This window comes from Myotis davidii, unplaced genomic scaffold (genome assembly GCF_000327345.1).
Source record: "Myotis davidii unplaced genomic scaffold, ASM32734v1 scaffold187, whole genome shotgun sequence".
Taxonomy (NCBI): Eukaryota; Metazoa; Chordata; class Mammalia; order Chiroptera; family Vespertilionidae; genus Myotis; species Myotis davidii.
In genome coordinates, this window is record NW_006383018.1 from 3,725,500 (window position 1) to 3,739,161 (window position 13,662).

Here is a 13,662-nt window from a genome sequence, read left to right on the forward strand (position 1 = left end):
TGTATGTTTGCTATTTTTTTATTAGGCTATTACACAGGAGGTTTACTTTGTAACAATCCATTTGATTTACAATTTGTGCACATTGTTTTCTGTGTGTGCCACTTCAACTTAAATAATGCAAATTTTATCATGGCCTTTTCTTGTTCTTATGATAAATTCAAAATACTTTTTTCTCTTCTTTTTCCAGTTTTATTGAGCTATAATTGCCATATAACTTTTGGTAAGTTATACAACATGATGATTTAGTATACTTACTGGGAACTGACTACCCCATTAGGGTTAATTAATGCCTCCATCATCTCATGTAATTACCATTTCTTTTTTGTGGTGATAACATTTAAGATCTACTCTCTTAGCAACTTTTAGGTATATAATACAGTACTGTTAACTATTATCACCGTGCTATACATTAAATCATCTCTCTTTTTATTTTTTCTTAGCTTGGCTAGAGGCTTATCAATTTCATTGGTCTTTTCAGAGAACCAGGTATTTTTCTTTCATATATTTTCTCTATTGATTTCCTGTTTTCAATTCATTGATTTCTGCTCTAATTATTATTTATTTTCTTCTGCTTACACTGAATTTCATTTATTCTTCTTTTCTAGTTTCCTGAGTTAGAAACGTAGATTACTGGAGTAGTTGCTATATTTTGTACAAAAATCAGAAGAAAGCAGCTGGGCTAGTAATAGGAAAAAAGGTTATACTAGAGTTAAAAGTGAACAGAAATTTTAAAAGCCTTAAAATTTTGAACTGCAAAAAAGCATAAAGACTCACAAAGAACAAACTATACCCCTGGTGACAATACTTTTAGTAGAAAATAAACTATAAGCCCTTTAAAAGGTCAGGGACCCTCTAACAAGATTGACAAGGTTTAAAAAGAGAGAAGACACAAAGCACCAATACCAGAAAACAGGACTTCACAGCAGATTCCACAGTCATTAAGAGGACAAGACAATACTGAGAACAATTTCATACTCATAAATTCGACAACTTAGAATAGAACAATTCCTCAAAAACGACAAACTACCAAATGTCTGCCAAGATAAAAATAGACAAATAAGGAAAATTGAATTTACAATTAAAAAGTTGACAATAAGAAAATCTCCAGGTCCAGATGGTTTTATTGGAGTTTTTACAATTTAAAGAACAATGAACACCAATTTCATATAACCTCTTCCAGAAAATAGAATGGTAGGAAAACACCTCTCAATTCTTTATTACCCTGACAGCAAAACCAGACAAAGAAATATTCTGTACGAAAACAGAAAATTATAGGCTAATATCTCTCATGAACTTAGATACCTTATTCATCACCACTTTCCAATATCTATTAATAGGCCCTCAAAAATATTGAATGAATGAATGCTTTCCATATCTTGTATTAATCCTATATAATAAAAGCTTAATATGCTAAGTGTCCAACCGTTTCACCAGTCGCTAAGATGCACACTGACCACCAGGGGGCAGACGCTTTGACCAGTAGGTTAGCTTGCTGCTGGGGTCTGGCAGATCGGGACTGGGTGAGACAGGCCAGACATGCCCTGGAGCCCTCCCGCAGTCTCTCCCCAGCCCTGATCGTGCACCAGTGGGGTCCCTCAGCCTGACCTGTGCCCCTTATAATCCAGCACCCTCAGAGGATGTCAGAGAGCTGGTTTCGGCCCAGTCCCCACAGGCCAGCCAAGGGACCCCACCAGTGCATAAATCCGTGTGCACCGGTCCTCTAGTAACCCTATATAACGGATGGTCAGAACTCAGAGAGGAATTAAAAGTTATTAATGAAAATGAGCATATTTTAACCTCATACCTTTCCTCCTGTGAGTAAAACGGCTCCATTCCTAAGTCCAGCCACAAGGGACATTAGCTGCCGAGACAAAGGGCGTCCCAGGAGACTATGAGTGATGTGCTCCATGGAGGATACACCTAAGGAATTCACTCCTCTGCAAAATATGTAAATTGTTGCATGATAAAGCACAGAAGCAGAATAAAATCTAGCTATAAAAAATTACAAAACTTTCCTTCCTAGGATAATGATTTTTAAAAGAGGAACATCTTGCTCTTCTTTACTTGAAAGTATATTAAATTAATGCCAAATCTGAGGTGCAGCTTTAAAACTAGTTTTTTACTTTCAAACATGTGCAAAACTAAGTTTGTCCAAATAGGACTCCTTAAGGAATCTGTCTTAACATATACAAATAACTCCCTCAAAATGATTTTCAGTTTGGTAATCAACATAATCACAAATGGGTGCTTTTGAAATGGTATAGGATACTTGAAGACTTATTTCCTCTTAAAAACTGCCTTTGAAATCCAGCTTTGATCTGTAGATTACAAAACATAAACTTCAACCTACTTCCTGTCTCTGACTGCCAATTTACTTCTGATAATATCAGAAATTCCTAAATTAGAGACTGAACTAAAGAAATTTTCCTTTATACATGAATATCATGCTATATTTAAATATTATTACTTTATGGTTTAATTATTTTAATAAAACATTTACAGACTATACTATTAAAGGAAATCAAATCACTACTATTACCTCTACTAAAAAACCCTCTGTGAAGAATTCTAAGAGGTAATGTTTATATGTGATTTCATACTGTATAAGTGATTTAAAAAATTAAGAGGTTCTTTCAGATTTGTCTAAAAGTTGAAGAAAACACAAATACTCCCAATTAATACATTATTAAGATACTAAAGGAATAACTTAATTTGAAATATTTTTAAACATTCAACTAACGTTTTCAAATTTAACTTTCACAATAAATTTATTAGCTCTAAGAATTATTGTTTTATTCTAGCATACATAAAACCAGGTCAAATCTAGTTGCTTTCTTCTCACAATCAAATCTCAAAGAAAAATTTCTAATAAGCTTCAGACTTTATCTAAGAAGACAAGGCAAATTACTAAGCTAGGTGTGAAAACAGAAATAATCCTTGAAAAAATACCTACTAATGCATTAGTAAGATTATTCAATGACATTAACATCTACTTTAATACTAACACATAAAAACCCTGCTAGATATAATGTTGAACATGCCTCTAAACATGCTAGTTTGGCCATAACTTCTTACCCCAAGCAGTTCAGCTTTAAAAAAGGAAGAATAAAGTCAATTTCCTCACTGTTTTCTTCTTTTAGCATAGGATCTAGAAGGACCTATAGTAGCAAGGAAAAATCAGTTTTACATTTCAAAGCTGTATCTTTCGCCTGTTTTTCTTGGGTCCCAGAAAACTGAATTGCTGATTGTTACACCAGAGAGAGAAGATATAGTGTGCATGCAAGATCATTATTTAAAATAGCCTTGACAACAATAATTTACTCATCCAAGGAACACAAATATTTATGATCAACAAGCAGTAAAGAATGTTACTCCTTCATGCATTTTATAGACCTATCTTTATTTGCAAATTTGATTTGTGTCATATAATCTTTTCACAATTCTTACATTTATTTGTATTGTCTCTAAATCATATTCCTTCAATTAAATTTTAAAAGTAGAGAAACGGTGTCTACTTCCAAACCACTGAAATTCTAAATGACTTCAGCATCTTCAATTTTGCAATGACGACAGCAAGTATCCTAACTAAAACATAACAGTCTAAAATAACCACTTTAAAAATACTTCTGGAAGAAAAGTGATATTTGTAAAGAGCTGAGAATTTACGAATCGCCATGATAATATGAATTGTGCAGCAAAACTGCAAGTAAAAATCTGAATTTTAAAACTCAAACCACTAAAGCTAAGTTTTCCTTTGTTTCAAATACAGGAAGAATTTTAAATCATTTACCAGTTAACACCATCAACTCTACTCCTGAAATTAAACTATGCTGAGGAATTGATTTTAAATTTAGGATAAATCAACAATTTATTAGGTAAGTTAAAGAGATTATAGAATAAAATATTTTAAATCAAGTTATTCCTTATTTTATCATTTGCGCTTCTAATACACTTTAGCATGCAAGGAGTTACAAACTCATATCATTTCATTGAATGTTCAATAGGTTGTAATTACTTGTATTGTGATCTTCTGCAGCAGATTAGTACTCAACAGAAAAATATTCTTTTCTTTTTCTTTTTCCCAAGAATGAACTATATTCAGAGAAAACTCCTTCAATCCTATGGAAAAGAAAGTAATAAATGTATAGTACTGAAGCTGAGATGAAACACTATAAGATTTTAAATATCAAATTTATCTATATATAACTAGAGGCATTCTTTGGTATGTAAAATCTGTTTAATTACCACTGTTATGTTTCCTGTTCACACGTGTCACAAGTTGGGAAAACAATGAAAAAATTTTATGACTTCTTCAATAGGAAAAATATCAAAATAACAAATTTACACACCATCTTTAATTTCCAGCTTAATATAGTCTTCCTCTGATATTATCAAAGGAAGTGTGGTTGTAGTAGACTGCTGTAGCCATGAAGAGAACACAGTTTTTATGTTTTCTTCACTTATGTCTTTAGGCTGAAAAAAAGAAAAGAAAAGTAATAAATTATACTAATAGCTGACCTTAACCTTAACATCCTTCTTTTTACACCTTATCTTGCTAATAAAATGTACACCTTACCAAACAAAACCAGGAAGATGTTCACATTCTACCGGCAGACACCAGTTTCTAAAGAATTAACAGAGTAGAAAAGTAAAACAGTCTAGCACTCTTTGAGGCTGAAAGATTAATACTAAAACAACATGGGAGAAAGTGTTTTAAATTACATAAATGTGGCAAAAATGTCAACTTTTTAAAAGCCAAAACTGATCATATTTGTATTGGCACAACATATATAAGTGTACTATTTATTAAAGACTCTTTGTTTCTCAGAAAGTTACTCACAGAATTACACATGATCTAGCAATTCAATTCCTAGATATATACCAAAAGAATTGAAAGCAGGGACTCAAACAGATGCTTGTACACCAACATTCATAGCATTATTCACAATAGCCAAAAAGGTGGAAACAATCTAAGTATCCACCAAAAGATCAATGGATAAAACAAAACACAAAAAAACAAAACAAAAAAACCTGCTCAATGAATAAACCAAATGTGATATATATATATATATATATACAATTTAGCCATAAAAAGGGATCAAGTTCGATATATGCTACAACATGGATGAACCTTGAAAACATGTAAGTAAAATAAGCCAGACACAAAGGATAAATATTATGTGATTCCATTTATATGACATATCTAAAATAAGCAAATTCACAGAGACTATAGATGAGAGGTACTAGGATCTGGGGGATATGAGGGTAGGGAGTTACTGCTTAATGAGCACAGAGTTTCTGTTTGGGTGATGGAAAAGTTTTTGAAATAGATAGTGATGATGGCTGCACAACATTATGAATGGAATGCCACTGAACTGTACACCTAAAAATGATAAAACAGCATTTTTATGTTACACCTATTTTACTATGATAAAGGGTGGGGGATTTATTTGCCCTTTTAACAAAAAGGAGTACTGCATTATTATTCTTTAGTTAAAACAACTAGAAAAAATTTTTTTAATATATTTTATTGATTTTTTTACAGAGAGGAAGGGAGAGGGATAGAGAGTCAGAAACATCGACGAGAGAGAAACATCGATCAGCTGCCTCCTGCACACTCCCTACTGGGGATGTGCCCGCAACCAAGGTACATGCCCTTGACCGGAATTGAACCTGGGACCCTTGAGTTCGCAGGCTGACGCTCTATCCACTGAGCCAAACCAGTTAGGGCAGCAACTAGAAATTTTACAATACATCTAAAACAATTGTGATATACTAGTAACATATAAATTTTAACTTACTAAGTTTTCTCTAGGTTGTAATTTTAGAGATCTTGGGATTTTAGGGATCATTTCCACTGGAGTTATCCTGACTACTGCATGCATTTCTATATTTAGTCTCTTTCTCAGGTCATCTGGAATCTGAAATTATAAAATAAACAAAAATATAATTATGTTTAATGCTTGATTAAAAAATATTCCATAGCATAGATATTCATATTAACTTTTATGAATTCAGGTGAAATTATATATTATCATGATTCATAGTATAAACAGATATTCAGGTATTGTTATATCACAAACATTTCAATTTCCTCCTACATTTCTTTCAACAACCTCTTCAGAACGTGCTCAATGTCGACCTATCAAGTCAAGCCTGTTTGAATACCTGATGGCAACTACTTGCATTCTTATTGGCCATGGCTCCCAAGCTTTAAAATAGGGTGCGAAGTACACACTCCTCACTGCTCTCTTCTGTGGTCCCCAAGACTTTACCATCATCACTCCTTCACCCCGTTCTCATCACACGATTTCAAGGAAATAAGAGGGTATTCACACTTCATGGCAGAACCATTAATGAAGGTGATAAGTCATAACAAGTTCAGCCTTGGACAATGCAGTGGGGTCTCTAAACTGAGTTTCGAGCTAACAGAAAATAATGAGGCAATGGTCCAGCGCTTTAGAAAATGATGTAGATCAGAGATTAAAATTTTGTAAGTTGCCTGCATAATGATCATAGGTTCCACTGTGAGAGTAAAAGAAATCTACAATGGAAGCCCCCACCCCTTCCTACTTTTCTTCACTATCTTAATAATTTCTCCCCTTTTTCACCATAAAGTTTTACTTTACAATAATGGTTCAAAATTAGGTTCAAATAAATGGGGCTCGTGACTCATTTCACATAAGTGCAGCATTCATATTTGAGGCCAGGAAGAGAGGGTGGGACACTAGCTGCTCTGTCTACTTTCTCTCCTGTCACACACAAGTGAAAGAGTCGATACCAACAAAGTAAGCAGCTTCTGGGTACATTCCAATCCAGGTGCTGTCAGAGGCAGCCATGGGCCTCTCCTTACACTGGGCATTCCCCCCAATACATAACAAATTCTTTCTTTGCTTTTAAGAACTTAGAAACAAACATTTGCAGGTATTACAGATGTAAGGCTTTATAGGGCAACCCAATCTAAGCATGAACTCTAGAGTCACCCTGCCTGGGTTTGACTCCTGGTTCTACTTACTAGCTCTTTAATCCCTGGCAAGTAATTTTGACCTCTCTGGGCCTGTGCCTAAGATTTTACTGTCAACGTTTACTTAGGCAGAAAATACACAATCATTACCCAAACAAGGACTTCACCCTACAATCAGAATGTGTCCCTGCAGGGATTTTAGATACTTTTTATTATACTGGTTTTCAATTAATATATAAAACATCATTCTAATTCATAATTTGGGGAAGTTCAAACAACATATAATTATTTCCTCCCTAATTATAAAATTTATACTAACCCAAACTTTCCCAAGATGAAGAGCTTCTACATTTTTGGTGTATTTTATAGCATTCTTCAATTCCTCAAGTCCATTCCAGACTACCTTTAGCACACAGGTCTTACCCGCTACTTCACTATGGTCTGGGCTAACTTGTTTTTGATCTAATGGTTCTGACGCCTGCTTCTCTTTTTCAGGTGACAGGACATTTTGCTTTGTTTTACTTTGCTGTTGCTTTGGAGAAAGCAGTTGAACTAGGTTTCCATAGGTCACAGTAAAGCTGGGCTCTGCATCAAAATATTCTTGGTCCCATGGAAATACATGAATGGCAGAGTGTTTGTGAAACACAGACGTTGCTGATGCGTTGCATATGCTGGGAGGCTGAGATTTGCACACTCTGAAAATATTTCCTAGAGGAACAACATGTGACTGCATATTTTTGAATGCATTGATTTCAGTTACACCCCAGTAGGTCTCTTGTTTCTTCTCAGACCCAAAAGAAAAGATGCTTCCTATCATAGACCATAAGCTTGGGACTGATGGTGAGTCCATTGTATCCTCGGGATCTGTTTCATTACACCCAGTGACTCTTCTAGTATTTGACTGAAGTTGCTTGGTTTGGAGTTCTTTTGCCAATCCTTTATGATCTCTTCCATAATTGTGAAATGTTTCACGTGTATTATCTGCTTTTGAAAATGTACTCTCTTTGGCTTGGCGGGTCTTTGGCTGAATGAGGAGTCTGGTGTCATTCTCCAACCTTCCGTAAGTAGCAGCTGGTATGAGTGCAACTGCATAGAAAATAAAGCTCATTAGTGCATGTTCACCTCTGCTTTGGACTCAATATTGTGTCGTACAGTATGATGGCACCTACCAATTTGGATAAATATGTAAGTTTGTTGATCAACCCAAACAGGAAAAATGGCTTTTGGAAAAACTATTCGAATTTGATCTAGAAGATGCTGTTCCAGAGAAGCAGCATGCAGTTCCTAGAACCAACAACAAAAAGATCAACTCACTTTACATTTTGTCTACTCCATATCTAGTAGGAAAATCTCAAGTCATTCCTATAACTCAAACCAACTCAGAATATAGGATGAAGCTCAGAGAAATCTAAAGACACAGATATTGTGAAGTAGCTTAATATTAAACTAGAATAGTTCTTATTTTATATTCTTTACCAGTATCTCCCAATCATCTGCTGAGAGAGGTTCCACCTCAACTTGTTGACAAGACACCACGTGGGAACATGGCTTGAGAAACACCTGGAAAAGATTAAAAATATAAAACTACTTTTAAAACACATTTTTTTATCCCTGAAAAATAAGTTCTCCCTTTAGGTATGTAATAGAGAGAGAGAGAGTGTGTGAGTATGTGAGTGTGAGTGTGTGAGTGTGTGTGTGTGTGTGTGTGTGTGTGTGTGTGTGTGTGTGTAGTCCTTCACTTGACCAATATTAATACTTATTTTAGCCAGGCCTTGATATACTCAGCATTTTAGGAAAAATTATTTCATAATAAATTATAGCAAAAAGGAAAATACATCCTAGTTCAACACATCTTTTAAAAACTAAAATAAAAAGCACTTTTTAAAAATTAATGTAAGTTAAAAAAATGCAAGAAGAAACAACAGTGTCATCAAGTCGTGACCTGATCCAGTATATAAATACCATTTGCAACTATTCATTTTATAAAGCAAAAATAACTGCACAAAAACAAAATTAGGGAACCTGGAGAGTAAAATAGAATACAAAATCAACTAGAGAGCACAGTAGACTACAAGATAGTGACTTTAAAATAGAGTACACTGTAGCCGAAACCGGTTTGGCTCAGTGGATAGAGCGTCGGCCTGCGGACTTAGGGGTCCCAGGTTCGATTCCGGTCAGGGGCATGTGCCTTGGTTGCGGGCACATCTCCAGTGGGGGGTGTTCAGGAGGCAGCTGATCGATTGACTAATTATAGTAGAATACAAGTTGTCATCTCTCCTCGTTTAAAAAAAAATCTAAACTTTACATTTTATTTCCATCGCTATATTATGTGATATTAGAAGAAAGTCGTTGTCATCACATTTTGTGCTTACCTGTTCCCCATTTGAGAGTCCAAGTTTCTGACCAACTTGTCTGTTAATTTCAGCCACATTTTCACCTTGATCACTAAAATGCCTGCCTTCCACCCAGCTCAAGAATGCAGGCTGGTGACCCCATGCTACTTCGATAGCTTGATTCTATTTATTCAAGAAATTAAAAATGGGGGAGAAGGGTTTTGAAAGTTTTTACATGCTTTTCTGGATTCACATAAATGGTAAAACTACAAACAAAAAAAGTTATACAGATAGTTGACTGTTCTCTGTTATCCACCTCTATCATAGTATCCAAACACTGTAATCATTTTCAACACCCAACACTGATGATACTATGGGTGAAAGCATACACTTACATTTCTATGATGGCATTATAAATTCAAAATAGCAATAGGTAGCCAATGAACTTATATAGCCTTGAGATATATAACAATTTAGGATTGGCTTAAAAGTGTCTATCAATATGGAGATTATTAAATAAGCTACACATTTACTATTTTAGTAAAGTATGAGTCAGTAACATATCATGATTATTAAAAATATAACTATTTATTTATTAGAAGAGTAAATGCACATGGTAAAAGTACAAAAGCGTAACATGTAAGGGCAGGTCCCTGTCCCCAGAGGTAATTACTGTTAATAGCTTCTTATGTACACTTCCAGAAATTTTACATTATGCAGCTTCTTAAATAAAATTTTTAAAGTTCTAGAACTATGGAAACATTTATAAATTAAAAAATAACAACATTTATTCTCATTAAGAGTATTTACATAAAATATGTAAGTTTGTGACTAAGGATTAAAACAATGTTTTCTATGATTAAAGAATTATAAACCCATCATAGAAACCTTAGAAAATATATAAACATGGAAGGAGAAACAGTAATTATTGATATTTCCTTCACAAAAAGACAATCGCGCGAACAATTCTAACTCGGGCTAATCCTCCTTTCTAAGCACATGTATTGTGGTAACAAGGGTTAATAAATTATATTAATTTCAGCTGTACAACTTTATCACACATCTTTAATACCCCATCGTGTACTCACCACCCAAAGTCTAGTTTCCTTTAGTCATCACATATTTGACCCCCTTTGCCCTCTTCATCCTTCCTGACCCTCCTTCCCCTTGGTAACAGTTTTTTACACAGTTGTATATTATAGTCATGATTTAGTATCCTTTCCGCCCCCTTAACATTTTATCATAAGCATTTTTACATAGATCATGTTTTAATAAAACGAAAGAATTTCATGCATAGCTGACACTTAACATATCAGGAAGTTTTAGTATTATTAAATTCATTTACTTGCATCAAAATAAATCCACTAAATTTATTAAATAATAAATCCATTGATATATATTTTTTACTATTTCAAAACTGGTTATAGGCTGCTTATTGTTTCTTTAAACAGAACAAATTTCAAAGGACAGAGTGAGTTAAAGCAGCTGTTCTCTATTTAAAAAATCATTGTGTATCACTTAGTTGTGTAATTTTTCTCACAATTCTTCACAGGACAGTCCCAGTGTTCTGGCTGACAAAAATCTTTCTACTGAGTACAGTGTGGTCATATAGAAAGAGCCCTAGATTTGGAGTCAAAAGCCCTAAGTTACTCTATCAGTTGTAACTGTAGAAGCTGAGGTTACAAGAGCGAAGTTGACCAATCCCAGATGCTTTCCATGGGATTTCATCAGTCAGTGAGAAATAGCCCAGATCAATTCCTGTATTTAAATGTAACTTTTAAAGCCAGAGATGCTGCCCTGGCTGGTTTATCTCAGTGGTTAGAGCTTCGGCCCATGGACTGAAGGGTCCCGGGTTTGATTCCCAGTCAGGGGCATGTATCTTAGTTTTGGGTTCCACCCCTGCATGGGGTGCAGGAAGCAACCAATCATTGTGTGTGTCTCTCCCACTTCCACTCTGAAAATCAATAGAAAAAATATCCTCGGGTGAGGATTTAAATAAATAAAACCAAAGCTGCTAAATGAGGAAATATAAAACATTCCCTGAGCCCAAGCCGATTTGGCTCAGTGGATAGAGCTTTGGCCTTCAGATTGAAAGGTCCCAGGTTCCATTCCGGTCAAGGGTTGTGGGCTTGATCCCCAGTGGGGGGGCGTGCAGGAGGCAGCCAATCAATGATTCTCTCTCATCATTGATGTTTCTATCTTTCTCTTCCTCTCCCGTCCTCTCTGAAATCAATAAAAATATATTTGAAAAAAATAAAATATGCCCTGAAATATCAAAAAGGAGAAACCCATCAACGCACTGGAAAGGGGGAACTCAATTTTATTGAACAGGAAAAATACTTCAATTATTCATTTGGTCAAAATGTAGTAACCAGCCATATAAAGTCATCCTATATATGTTCAGCTGAATTTGGTAAACTTTGCAGACTAATAATGGTCATTTTTATGTCAAAAGTTTTTCACTTGGACTACAGAGCCCCTGGGCACTCAGTAGAGGGAAAAAAAGGACAGGCTGGAGAGAAAGGAGCCCCTTTTCCAGTTTAATCTAATCAACACACCATTGCCTGCCTGCTTTTGGCCAAACCTCCAGGTGAAACCATTGGTTGCAATGCCTTAGGATCAGCCAGGTTATTTCTGGCTAACACAAAAGAAAGGACAGATCTGTACCTGGCCACTTCCGGAAGGTGACTTAGGCTCATTTGTTTGTATTCAGTGTGGAGATAAATTCTCTCCCCTATTTCATCAATCACAGCAAGTACTGAGCCCAGAATACAGAAAACTGAGTTAAAGCAGTTGTTCTCAACTGGGGGTGATTTTGTCCCCTAGGAGACATATGGCAATGTCTGGAGATACTTTTGTTTGTCATCACTGGGAGGAGGAGTACCACTGGCCCCTAATGGACAGAGGCCAGCGATGCTGCTAAGTATCTTCCAATACCCAGGACAGAACCCCACAACAAATTATCCAGCGTCAAATGCCAATAGTGCCCATGACAGCATTCACACTGGGATCAAATTATTAGTTACTATAAGAGAGCAGTCCTATAATCTCATTAGGTGGAGGGGGTCTGTTATTTTAAACGCAGGTGGGGACTGGAAGGCTGAAAATCGTCAAAGCTGACAGAGCACAGGGCAGGATTTGGCAATAGTGACTAGTCTCCAGCCAGGAATGAAGCTTGTCAGGGCCAAAAGATCGCCTGCTTTATGGGAAAAGAAATAACGGAAGCATCTGCCAAAATTGCTATGCTTTGAAGATTGGGTGGGGGGGATAATCTAGAACTGAGATTTTCAGCCTTTTTCATCTCATCGTACACATAAACTAATTACTAAAATTCTGCAGCACACCAAAAAATATAATTTTTGCTGATGTGCCAAAAAAATAGATATGATTTTGATTCATCCACACTGGATGGCTATTGTTGTGTTGGCTGTTGTCATCTTTTAACTTGACAATCTTAAGGGAAAACAGGTCAGTGTCCCTGCCTTCATAGTTAGGTATTGCATGTTTTAAAAATTCTTGCGGTATATGGGTTGAAAATTGCTATTCTAGAAAAATAGATGCCGAGAAGAAGCTTAGGTGGAAATTATTTTTGAAATTATTGCAAAATCGCAACACATTTCCTGCATGGATTAGCCAGTGGCGGCTACCACACATCCAGGGTTTGCAAGGATTTCAAATACAGGTGTATCTCCTTCTATTGGGCTTCGCTTAATTGCGCCTCGCAGATGTTGGCAGCTTTTACAAATTAAAAGCAAGACCCTCCACCAGCACAAGAGTACCACTGGCTCCATTGCCATACTCGTCTGATTGCCGCACCTTCTGGAACCAGGAAGGCAAGCTTGCCCATCTACCAGCCTTTCGCCCCATAAACACGCCAACTCGTAGGCCAGGTGCCCGTTTTCAGTTATGAAAGTAGGACGCGGTGTCTCGGCCAGTGGTCAGAGCCACGAATCACAACCACAACCTCTAAAAAGGCAAGTGACAGCCGTGGTTCAAATACCGTTAAGGACACGCGTCCCAGGCGGCATAACCACAACCTCCGGACGCAGCAAACAAACCAAGCCTCCCGCCCTCCCGCTGGGTCCGCACCACAGCCGCGCAGGCACCTGGAAACCTCAGGCGGGAAAAGGTTTTTAAAAAACAAACAACAAAAGAAACGACTTCTCAAGAGCTTTCCAACCTGGAGTAGTATGTGAACGCAAAAACAGAGCATAAAGTATTAGCCCAGTTTCACCGACTGAAAGGCGCTGGAATAAGGCCAGTGAACTTAAACTCGGGTTGCACCAGACGGGCAACCCCTCCGCCCCGGCCCTGCCCTCGACGGGTCCTCGATCTGGCCTGCTCAGCGGCGCCGGGAAAGCAGCC

At 36.5% G+C, this 13,662-nt stretch overlaps 1 protein-coding gene across 1 annotated transcript in view; it reads right to left on the bottom strand.

Annotated features, from left to right (window-relative positions):
* PEX1 (peroxisomal biogenesis factor 1) overlaps window positions 1-13,662 on the bottom strand; it is a 51,090-nt gene that overhangs the window by 36,828 nt on the left and 600 nt on the right. The window contains exons 2-11 of the mRNA XM_006779263.2: window positions 9,337-9,480; window positions 8,441-8,524; window positions 8,134-8,248; window positions 7,284-8,050; window positions 5,802-5,921; window positions 4,350-4,473; window positions 4,016-4,119; window positions 3,076-3,158; window positions 1,805-1,937; window positions 959-1,034 (exon numbers count right to left, since the gene is read on the bottom strand). Of these exons, the coding sequence (XP_006779326.1) occupies window positions 959-1,034; window positions 1,805-1,937; window positions 3,076-3,158; window positions 4,016-4,119; window positions 4,350-4,473; window positions 5,802-5,921; window positions 7,284-8,050; window positions 8,134-8,248; window positions 8,441-8,524; window positions 9,337-9,480 (1,750 nt within the window). The remainder of the gene's footprint in view (window positions 1-958; window positions 1,035-1,804; window positions 1,938-3,075; window positions 3,159-4,015; window positions 4,120-4,349; window positions 4,474-5,801; window positions 5,922-7,283; window positions 8,051-8,133; window positions 8,249-8,440; window positions 8,525-9,336; window positions 9,481-13,662) is intronic.